General features: G+C 40.0%; 1 protein-coding gene across 4 annotated transcripts in view; it reads left to right on the top strand.

Moving 5' to 3' along the window:
- Vapa (VAMP associated protein A) overlaps positions 1-11844 on the top strand; it is a 37567-nt gene extending 25723 nt beyond the window's left edge. For 2 of the 4 annotated variants that reach the window (XM_071602475.1, XM_071602474.1), the window contains 3 exons: positions 3332-3466; positions 7617-7790; positions 11082-11844. In XM_071602475.1, coding sequence (XP_071458576.1) covers positions 3332-3466; positions 7617-7790; positions 11082-11240 — 468 coding nt within the window. In that variant the 3' untranslated portion in view covers positions 11241-11844. The remainder of the gene's footprint in view (positions 1-3331; positions 3467-7616; positions 7791-11081) is intronic. The other 2 variants (XM_027920687.2, XM_071602476.1) reach the window with 1 other exon arrangement.
- Positions 11845-12193: the final 349 nt, after the last annotated feature.

The raw sequence follows: 12193 nt of genomic DNA, 5'->3' as shown, positions 1-12193 counted from the left end.
GCTTATGTTAAGAAGAAGAGGGGATTAAATATACCTTTTTTTGTTTTTGTTTTCTTTCTTTTTGACAGTAGTGGGCATCAAACCTCAGGGCCTTGTGTGTGCTGTGCAAGTACTGTACCACTTGAGCTACATCCCCAGACCACGGCTGTGTTTTTATATGGCAGTTTTCCCCAAAACATGAGCTTGGCAGAGTTTTATGGTCAATTGAGTTTGAAAAAGTACTTCAAAGACCATGGCTACCAGAAAGGGATCATGTTGTGTATTTGAGTAATATAGGCTCTGAGAGGGTCTGCAGTAAGTAAATATATGCAGACCAGCATTTAACAATTTAATATAACATAAGTAACTTTTGGATTATCCAGTGTTCAGAAAAATGCACTTTGAATATATTATTGCTACTTAAACTCATTCTTGTTGTGCTGCTGACCTTCAGATTCTGCAAGAAATGTTAATTCCTTAGAAATGTATGTATGTTCAGGACAGCCCGGCACAAGCCAGTTCTGTATTTTGGATGATGGTAGGACTTTCTGTCAAGTCATCAAGTCATCTTATCCTTTATGGAAAATGTGAAACCGAAGCACCGAATCTGAAGTCTTCATGACAGACTGTGTTTATGAGAAAGCTCTTGTTTACTTGTTCATAATGACGAATAAAAATGAGACTTTTTTTAATCTATAAAATTACATGGAAAACATCTCCGCCATGTTACGTTATGTGTAATTAGACTGTGTTGATAACTTCTAGTTCATAATTGCCAATATGTGAGGTTGATTAAACTTCTTAAAGTTGTATTTGACATTATTGATTTCTTTCTAGCTGTCATAGATATGATTACTTAATATCTCCCCTCTGTGTATATTTAGCCTAGGTTTAGTATGAAATTTATCTTTAGAAAAGAAGGTTGGGCATTATTGGATAGTATGAGGTCTAGTCAGTTTTCTTCGGGTAAATTGATAAAGTGCTCTACAAAGTTGAATTCTGACTTAGGAAACTTGATTAAAGATCACATTTCCTTACTCAAAGGATATACATTTCTAAATGTGAGAGATTGATGGAAATGTAATAAAAGAATAGAGGACAGAATGTGCTTTTTCGTTTGTAGTTATGATTGTAACAGCAAATTCTTTGAGATCTTTTGACTCTTTTGTAAGTTAACTTAGCCCTTCTGGGGTTGAAACCCAGGTGTGGTGCTAGGCAAGGGCTCAGCCACTGATTGATGCGCCTGGCCCTGTTTCTGTCTTGTGAAATATGTCAGCACTGCTCATCTTGGCTTGAGCAGGTGGCTGGTGACATCGTGGCCTGATGTATGAGTCTTGGTGGCATGTGTGATACACATTCAGCCCTGTTCATTGCTGGCCTCAATGGACAAGCCCATGTTCAGTTCGTAACCCTGTGCATGCACATTGTGAAATGATGGCCACAGTCAAGCTAATGTGTCAGCTTGCACAGTTACCAATTCTTTTTTTGGTCATTTATTTTGTAAAGAGTCTGTTATCAGAATTTGATCTTCATAGTCAAGAATTTGGATATTTTGGAGAGCAGATAGTTTGTAGTAGTAGCTGGATCAGTTGTTGATGCTTTTTTCCTCAAACGTGGCACAGGTCTAGGTGATTTTAGTTCAGTGTGTCCCACTCCTTCACATTACTGCCCCACTAGATTCTTGCCCTCCCAGTAAGTCTGCAGGCCTTTGAGTGTGGTCATGAAAGTATGACACACTGTTTTGAGAGTCATGATCTTTTTAGGTGTGCTGAGAGTTCTTGGGCATTTACACACTCTGAAAACAATGGGAAGAGAGTTGTGTTTTATTTCTCCAGAGATTTTAGGACATTGAATATTTAAATAAGAAAATGATTGAATTTTTGTGATCATCTTGTAAGGTATGAAAGGAGCCAGCCTTAGAAGTGGAGTGGTTGGATCTGTGTTTTCATTTTAACATTGTAAGAAATTATGTGTGACAAAATAGCTTTTATTTGAACCATCCATCATTACAGTGTGAGTTTCTTTTTGGGAAATGGCTAATTAGGATCATAGATAGGATGGCCAAGGAGACCCAAGAGCACTTTTGTTTTAGAATAAAATGATTTAGGATTGTAACTTTCTCTGGACAACAGGTATACATTACTACTATCCTCAAGTACCCTCGGGGGCATGGTACCTGGTGCTAGGGAATGGCAGGTATGTGACTAAGTGTGTTGCAGTTCACCAGGGACCGAGGTGGCCAGTGCTAGCACTGGAGTTCAGCACGCTCCTGGGGGTGGACAACTGGAGGGAGGCAGGGGATACTTGGGTGTGGAATGTTCTGTAGAATGGGGTTCTTGGAACCATGGGCTTCATCTAATTTTTGACAGTTTTATATCATGTAATGCCTAATGTCGAATTAATGGTAGGTTTTCCCCCAGGATTTAATGTGAAATATTTATAACCTGTGTAGTGTTTTGTGTCCAAGAATTTAAAAAAAAATTTTGTGGTCTTAACTTCACTTGGCAATTTCCAGATTTCTTTAGTATTTAATTTTATTTATGTTTTTATTAGCTTATGATGACATTTTCTAGAAAAAATAACAGATTTGTTTTAATGAAGACTTCAAAACAATAAAATTTCAAGGGTCATACATAGAATGACATTTTATGGTTAAAAATATACTTTGTTTTCTAAGACAGAAAACATATCTGATACCAGTAAGTATTATTTCGGAGTCTATTCCAGCCTTTTATAGAATATTATTTTTGTCTGTACCAAAGGAAATTGAAGAGTTATAGAGCTGTGGAGTTAATAACTCCAGGTTCATTGTTCTGGGGTGTGTGTGTGTGTGTGTGTCTGCGTCTGTATGTTGAGTTTCTGAGTACAAAAAGAGGTTTGCAAATCATGGCGTTTTTGAACTTCAAAGGGAAAAAATGTTCAAGTTAAGTGGTATCAAAGGTAAGAAAACATGGAAGTGCTCTTTTGTTTTTCATATATCGACAAGTATAAATTAGTAAAAAAAAAAAACCAAACAAACAGAAAAACAAATGTTAAGAACCTCAAAGTCAGAGTTATTCGAAGTTATTTTAGGACAATAAGAAGCTATCATAGTGTATATAGTTAACTGATCATAATACAAATAGATCATAGCTAATTTTATTTGAGAAATAAAAAGCTAGTTCAGAAACTTGTATTTTTTGCTTTCACAGAGCTATTATTTGTTCATATTGTTTCTTATGTGTAACACATTTTTATAGAGTAAAATATGAATGTTGTAGAGCCTAATACTGTCTGTCAGTCATTCCCAGTATCATACAGGAGAAGGCAGAATTTGGTTGAATCTGAGAATGTGTTTCCCATGCCATCTCAGGGCATAACTCCACCAGGGATTGTTTCGACTGTCACCTCAGGGAGCAGCATCAACAACACAGTTGCAACACCTGGCAGTTTTCACACGAAGAGTGACCCCAGGGGACTCAGTGTGTTCAAACAGGAGAAGCAGAAGGTTTGTCACAGGGAGCTAACAGACTAGGCATCTACTAGTGCTACAGTTAAAGCAGATAAGTGTATTGTGTGTTATATGATGTGGATAGAATTGAATTTTTGAACTGTTTAAGATTATAATAGAACCACAAAGCACTTAAAAATCATGCACACTGATGATTCTGTTCTAAAAAAAAAAAACCTTATCACGTAATAAAATTGCAGTAATAAGCAGGACAAAGTAAGTGTGAACATTATTAAGCTGGTGTAATTTTTCCTGGGAATGAGATTTGGAAAACACTTGCTAACCAAGGCTTTTGTTGCTTATCTGAGTCAAGTCAGCAGGTGTAGCTGTAAAGATGGGAGCTGGCAGGCACTGCTTTCTGTTTATATTTTCTGGCAGGCACTGTATTTGTGTTTATATAAAAAAGATAAGTGAAATTACACTTTATATTTTGTTATCAAGTACAAATATAGTAACCTTCCTGTAACTGTCATTGTTGATGATTTGTAATGCCCCAAGTTCTTTGTAGCTAAAGCCCTCAAGTCCTTAGTTATAATTTTAATATTAACGTTTGTGTATGTGGCGTGTGTGTGCATGTGTGTACTTAATATACATTTGGATAAAATGCCACTCTATGACTAAGATTAACGCTGACTTTGGAGGAATGGGTGTAATATGATTCCCTTTATCATTTTTTCTTACAGGAAACTTGAGAGTTTTTAACACCCCCCCCCCTTTTTACTGTATTGGGGACTTAAAAGGGTGCTCTGCCACTGAGCTACCTCCCCAGTCCATACCCCTCCCCCCACCTTTAAATAATTTTGAGGCGGGGTCTCACTAAGTTGCCCAGGCTGACCATGAACTTATGATCCTTCTGCCTTCTAAATCGCTGAGATCACAGGCATGTGCCACTGTGTGTGGCAGAAAGCATGCAGTTTTAACAGATTATTTATACTTCGATTTGGCTTACAGTGGATTTACATGCTAATAAGGCTTTGAAAATTATTATCCTTTATCTAAATGTCTTATACTTTTTTGTGATTTGGAGTTAAAACTGATTCTGGGAATAATGGTCCTAGAGAAATAGTAGATTGGTTGTTTAGAAAAATGATTTCAGGCAACCTTGTTATTCAGTTAATGGTTAAGGTTCTAATCCCGATGTTCATATCATAGGACCCCTGTCAGCCCCACTCCCTCCATGCTGCTGTCCCTTACTCTGAGAATGCAGCCTTGTGTTGGTGACATTCAGTTCCTTTGTTCTTCCCAGGGCTTGCAGTCACTCCTTTGCCTTACACTTGACCTTTCCCCTTCTGTTTCCAGACTGGTGTTCCCTCTATCTAATTGCCTTCAGTGGAATTGTTTGTAATATTGGAATTAAAATTCTGATCCCTTTTGAAAAGGAGTGCAGAGTATAGATGGAGTATAGATGGAGGGACTTCCACAGACAGGCTAACTAATATAAAGCCGTGGAAGAATGCAATGTAGTACATGTTGTCCTGTCTTAAGTAATCCACTTCTTGACCTTTCAGTCTATTCTCAGCCGCAGTATTAAATGTTAATGTAACGTTACTGCTGTTCTTCAGTTTATCAAGAGTCACAGCATGTTGAATCCTTCTAGTTTGCTTGTTTCATGGTTCTCAGAACAACCAGTCTCCTCTTTCTGGACCAGTCTGAAGCACCTCTCAAGGGACAAGCTGTTTCCTGCAGCCGCCCTCACTAATGGAGCTCCTGAATGGAGGCATTCACTTAAAGTCACACCTGCCTAGTGCTTCCCATCAGGCTCTTCAGATTGTCACTACGTGAATGACAGCCCTCCCCCATTACCCCCAGCCAAGTTAGGTTATCTATGCTTCTACATTAAATATACTTAAATAAATTAGATTTCTTTGCATTTGATATGTATGTTGACTGGTTTGTAGGGGCTTAATAATATGTTATGTAACTATTCTGTGTAGCTTGTCTTATAGATTTGGCTCAAAGTATATTTAAGCTTTATTATATATCCTTTGCATTCTGGTCTTAATGGTTATTCTCCATTAGTTGGGTATGAAATATATTGTTATAAAAGCAATATAACAACATCTAGAAAACTTTCAATATGGAAATCAACATCTGATTCCATCACTATAAGAGGATAATTCATTGATGAGTTACTTAAAATCCCACAGAATGGGAAGCCTCTCATCAAACTCCTAACCAAAGTGAAATGTTTGATAAGGCACAGAACAGAATTCTTAATGATATGTTATATTTTAAATGAAAGTGAAAAGATACGCAAGCAAATCAAAAAGCAGAATGATATGCCTGGAGATTTTATAAAATGAGTATGAGAAACAGGAAGAAAGCATGAGCCCATGTTGGGTTAGTGATTTTTAAACTTTTGAGAATTTTCATTTAAAAATAAAAATCCAGTGGTGAAGAGCTCAATGATTCTTTAATTCCTCTCACTGTTGGCCACATGTGTGTCTTCCTGATGTTTCAGTCAGCTTTCTGATATGAACATGATTTTTTCTTCAGTTCTTCACTAGAACCTGAAGATTGTTCGTTGCCATATTATTGAACATTGCCTCCTGCATGGAGGTAGCAGAAGTTGGCTTTGTGCGAGGATGCCCTTTGAGCACACTTGGACAGTCATTTAAAAGTTAATTTTAATTAGGGAAAAGAACAGGAAAGAATACTGGCAGAGAGCAAAGTCTACCTGAAATGGACTTTTAATAGTAGAGGTGGGATTGGTTGCTCACTGGGGAGATGAAAGTGAAGAACGAGAAGGCTAGAACAGAAAAGCTCAGAGGACGTTGAGTAGGCTCTGAGCCCCTCTCAGCCATGAAGCCTGAAGAAGAGCGGACAGGTGTGGAGACAAGTGCAGCTGTGTGGCATGGTGTGTTAGAGCCTCTGCCAAGCAGAAGCATTCCTACGAGGGTCTAGACCCGGGGAAGCCAGTCTCCTGCCTGAGACGCACCCTTCTGCCTCTTGGGCAAATGGTCTCTTTACCCTCTGCTCGCCTTTGACAGCAGGGATGGTGTTTTCCTGCAGCTTCTAGAAAGTCTTATAAATGAGTTCTGTGGAAGGGCCACAGCATTGATTTTGCAGATGTCTTTGTTAGCAGTTTACAGCTGAGTATCTAGATATTTTATCTTAAAATTTTTTTGGTGGGGGGGGGTTTACTGGGAATGGAACCCAGTACCTGTGCATGCTAGACAAAAGCTCTATACTGAGCTTTTGTACCCAGGCCTGTGAGACTTAACCATAAAACATTTATTTAAAATGAGAAGGAAGGCTTGCCCCACTGCTGCTGATGCCATGTGTGGTGGTGAAAAGGGTGTTGGTCAGAGGGTTTTGAGGAGACGCGCAGGTACTGTGTGTGTATCTCTAGCCCTTCTCACCAGCTTGACGTGGTTAGTAGTGTCAGGAGGGAGGAAGACTTGGCCTTAGTGTGTAAAGGACCTCAGGTGCTACTTACTCTTATTCCACAGTGAGCCCCACATATTAAAGCTGACAGTATTACTAAGGGTTTAAGGTTTATGTTTAGATCATAGACTTCTTAAACTCCTTCCCTCTTTCTCTGCAAGAATATGTTTGTGTTTATCACCTCCATTTCAATATTTAAATTCTTCACATACTGTTTCCCATTAACAGAAGCGCTTTCTTTTGAGTCTTTTTTGCTTAGGTAGTTTCTGATTTCATTGTAATGATTAGGATAATATTCCCCAAGTCCCCAACCCCTCTTTGTGCAGAATCTGAGCACTGAAAATGACCTTCATATTTTGAGTGTTGGCATCATTCAGCATATTTTCATTGAATAACCAAAGTGTTGGGGTTAGGGGTTAAATGCAAAGGTAAATGGTTCTTGCTGTCCCAACCTTTGAAGTGTTCTAGGAAAGAACTTCACAGATACATGATTGTGATGTAGGATGAGTGCTGTGGTAAGGTAAGTGCCAGAGGCCGTGGGAGTAGAGGATGGGAGTGCTGCCTATTTAGCTTCTCTACTGCTGGTACTTAACTGGTTAAGGACTTTTAAAATCATTTGCATATAACCATAATATTTGGTATAAAAAATCTTATTAATGAAATTAAAAATTGTCAAAAGTTTTCAAGAATTTTGGGGAAAGGAAAGATGTAGAATTTTACATGGTTGTTGAGTTTAAAAATTCTCCATATCTTTGTACAGAATGATATGGAACCTAGCAAAGCTGTTCCACTGAACGCATCTAAGCAAGATGGACCCATGCCAAAACCGCACAGTGTTTCACTCAACGATACCGAAACAAGGAAGCTCATGGAAGAGTGTAAAAGACTTCAGGGAGAGATGATGAAGCTGTCAGAAGAAAATCGACATCTGAGGGTAAGTGTGTTGGTTGAAGGAGTCGGAGGTGCACCCCCCAACCATTTTACAGGCCATCTTAGTGTGTCCAGAGTCACCGCTTCCTTCTTCCTCCCGGTTAGACTGTGTTCTGCCTTGTCCCCATCCTTGTCAGCCTGTCTCTTTCCCGTCTCACCCTGACCCTCCAGGCTTTAGCAGGCAGACCTCCTAGTTAGTCATTTGTGATCTGCTCACCTCCTCTGATTTCTACTGACCTTGTATCTCTGTATTGTCACCCTGAACTGCCTGAGACGTGTTGCTTGCTGTCCTCAGCAGTCACTAGTTGCGTGGAGCTGCCAAACATGAGTTCATACTAGGTGTCTGTGGGCATAAAACACAAGGTAGTGTTGAAGACTCAGTACCAAAAAAGTAGAATCTCTTTATTGTTTTGTTATTTACTGAGATAAAAATATTTTGGATTTACTGGGTTGAATAAAATATATTACTAAAACTTACCAAGCTCTCTATTTTTAATGTACAGTGGAAATGTATAGTGGCATGTGGTTCACGTCTGCAGTGCACAGTGGTCTGTGTTGACACTCTTGAACTACTGTGTTCTGAGGAAATGCCTCCTGTCATCCCTCTTTTGCTCTAGCATAGGCTCTTCTGACTGCAGGTGAATCCTGTCCCTTTCCTCACAATACACACTGTGCACAACTTCACCTGGGACATAGTGCTGTTGTCTTCAGTGTAGTCTTCTCTCCGTTCAGCAGGAGCATGGTCGAGGCCTGTTGCTGCCTCTGTGCCCAGCCGGCAGTGCTTCTTGGGCACGTGCACAGAGTCATTGTTCATGTGTTTAAGTGGTGAACTAGATGACTGGCAAGGGAGGCTGGAGTTGACCATGTGCGCAGTTGGTGAATGATTTGCTTTTGGCAAGTGATTACTTGATTTAAGACCTGAGTACTTTTAAATTTTCTTTTATCCTGATCACATTACAACATATATAAAAGTGTATATAAGGAAATCATCTAAATTCTGATATTTAGTCTGCATTTGATATTCCTTCTGTTAAATGTACTCAGGAAGTACACTCTGAATTGAGGCACAGTATCTTAAGTTGATCTCTGAACTCCACTGAAGAATTTTTTGAATGGATGTTTGGGACTTATTTCTTCACATTCCATAGCGCCTCCTCGAGGTCCCCCATTCCAGAAAGTGGAAAGAGTGTCTCTCACATCCATACACCAAGGGGCTTTAGGATGATGTGCTTTTTTGCTTTTCCTGCGGTGACTTCTGTTCTTTGGTGAAAGGTGTGCTCCTTAGGATGCTCTGCAGACTTACTCTCAAGGCCACTGCAACTGAAGGGATGGCATAGGTGGGGAGGGACAGGGAATAGGTAGGGGAACCAGGGACAGCAGCAGGCAAGGCTTGGTTCCTGGCCTCTGCTCTTATGGGATTTTATTTGAAAAGGATTCTACTGTTTAAAAAAAGAAAAATGAGACACCCAGAAAGATCACTGGCTTACAGAATAAACCCTAGGCCCCTAGCATCCCACACAAGGCCCATCATACTGTGTTGTCAGATTTGCTCTTGCTCGTGTCTGGTCATTACTCTCTGTAACTCCTCTAGTCCTGTGATAATTCAGTCCAGATTGCATCTCAGTCATCCACTGGGCTTTTAAAAAACAAAACTATATACTCCTAGACCTAGGGAGTCAGAATCCCGGGGAATAGTTAAAAGTCTTCAGATGTTGGTCCTGTGTAGCTGGAGCTTATTGCTCTTTTTACTTGGAACTTCTTTTTACTTTGTGTAAGATCAAAAAAAGCCCAATTCCAGAAAATCTAGTAATGGCTCTTATTCCAGTTAGTGCTTACAGATGGATACTCCTTGGCTTTTGGTGGAATTGCATACTGAGAAGCCCTTCATAACCTGAAAATATCAAAAAGTCAGACATGGATTTGATGCACTCATCAATCATCCCAGCTTAGGAACAAAGCACACCGTAGGGTGTTGGTGGCTCCCCTTGTGATCATGTAGCTTCAGGCATGGCAAGAGAGGACTGTGCCCTGTGTTGCTTATACTAGAAAGAGGTCAAAGTTCAGAGCATTTTTTACTGAATATATATCATTGTCACACTACCCTACAGTCAAAAATTGTAAGTTGAACCATCATAAAGTTGAGGATCATGTGTTTATAAGCAGAGTAGAGCAATTGTGCGAGACAAGAAAGAGGAGCTTGCGTTTGAGACTAGGCTGGTGGGGGGTGTCAGTGTTTCCCAGCATGTGCCCTGCACAGCACTGGGCATCATCGCTGCCTCATGCTTTGGGCCTGTGCCGCCTTGTCATGAGAAACTCTGCTCCTTGGTACACAGACTGTCCTGCACTTGGCTGTGAGAAGCCATTTCACTTGGAGGGAAGTGGCCTATTGCTGCCTGGATCCAAGTCACTTTGACACTAAAGGCAAGACATCAGTCTCTAGTCCAGGTGCAGAGCTTCCGATGGGTGCTCTGTGTGCAGTATCCCACCTCTGCCTTAATATGACGCTTTTAAGGAAATGTGATTCTTCTTGCTATGTAGTCCATACCCAGAGCTCGCCCTCTGCACACCAGCATCCCTGCTTTGAATTATTTAAATTTCATACTGAAATCTTCCTGGCCCCCCAGTCCTGTAGTGTCCCATCTCTTCCCCCTGTTCCTCTGCCATGTAGGTTCCTGAGCCAAAGTGAACCAATAGACTTGTCAGAAAATCTAGTAATGACTGTGATTAGGTCAAGACAGGTGTAACCTTTTTTAAATACCTTGGGCCATCATAGAAATAAATGTATGTACACAATTAGTTTTAGGGAGTATATATTTTTTCATTTTCAATTTTATTTGTTGATTGATTGTGGTACTGGGATTGAACAGAGACACTGTACCACTGAGCTGCACCCCTAGTCTTTTTTATCTTTTGAGATAGGGTCTTGCCAAGTTGCTGAGGCCGGCCTTCAACTTGTGATCCTCCTGCCTCAGCCTCCTGTGTTGCTGGGATTTCAGGCCTGGGCCACTATGCCTGTGTCATTGAGGTATAATTTACATCCTGTGAAGACACTCCTTGGGAGTGTATGGTTAGTGATATTTGGGAGATTTAGAGAATTGTGCAGCCAGCACTATAATCCAATTTTTCAAGTCTTTCCAAGACTCCAAAAAGTTTCCTAACGCATTGGCAGTTATCCTTGCTCACTCTGCCCCTAGGCAAGCCCTGATCTTTCCATCTCTATAGACTTAACCATCCCCCCCCCCCAGTTGCATATGTTTGTTTTTAAAATCTTTTTGTGCATTTTTTTCCTCCGCAGGATGAAGGCTTGAGGCTCAGAAAGGTAGCACATTCGGATAAACCTGGATCCACCTCAACTGCATCCTTCAGAGATAACGTCACCAGTCCTCTTCCTTCACTTCTTGTTGTAATTGCAGCCATTTTCATTGGATTCTTTCTAGGGAAATTCATCTTGTAGAGCGAAGCATGCAGAGTGCTATTTCTTTTTTTTTTTTCTCTTGACCAGAAAAAGATTTGTTTACCTACCATTTCATTGGTAGTATGGCCCGCGGTGACCATTTTTTTGTGTGTACAGCGTCATATAGGCTTTGCCTTTAATGATCTCTTACGGTTAGAAAACACAATAAAAACAAACTGTTCGGCTACTGGACAAATTGTACATTACCAGATCATCACTAGCAGATGTCAGTTGCACATTCAGTCCTTTATGAAATTCATAAATAAAGAATTGTTCTTTCTTTGTGGTTTTAATAAGAGTTCAAGAATTGTTCCGAGTCTTGTAAATGTTATTTTAATAATCCCTTTAAATTTTATCTGTTGCTGTTGCCTCTTGAAATATGATTTGTTTAGATTGCTAATCCCACTCATTCAGGAAGCGCCAAGAGGTGTTCTGTGGGAAGTGGTGCCTCTTAGTGTAAATCTCCCTCTACCTTTGCTAATATCATGGCAGAACTTTTCTTATCCCTCGTGAGGCAGTTGTTGACTGAGTTTTTCATCCTTACAATCCTGTCCCATGGTATTTAACATAAAAAATAAAACTGTTAACAGATTCTTGCTCGATAGCCTGCTTGTGTCCGTGGTGTCATTGGAGGGGGACCAGTGTCCACTGTGTGGTGATTGGAAATTCATGGTGCACCATTCTCTTGCGTTGAAACCCGTCCAGATGCTACCTGATTGTAATTTATAGTCTGTGTTTTATTAAGGAAAGGAATGGATAAAATTTCAGCTTTTTTGATATTTTGGAAGATAATTGTCTTTTTAAGAAGTATAAAGTAACCAAATGCCACGAGAATAAAAGTGAAATGATTTTAGTGTGTGTGCGTGCCACGTGGCTTGCATTTGTTTCCTTTACCCCTTAGTAGGTTCTTTAGTGCCTTCTCAGGAAGACCTACTCAGCTTGAGGTGTTTTCA

This window comes from Marmota flaviventris, chromosome 16 (genome assembly GCF_047511675.1).
Source record: "Marmota flaviventris isolate mMarFla1 chromosome 16, mMarFla1.hap1, whole genome shotgun sequence".
NCBI lineage: Eukaryota > Metazoa > Chordata > Mammalia > Rodentia > Sciuridae > Marmota > Marmota flaviventris.
The sequence above is the reverse complement of the archived record's forward strand: the minus strand, read 5'-3'. Positions and strand labels throughout refer to the sequence as shown.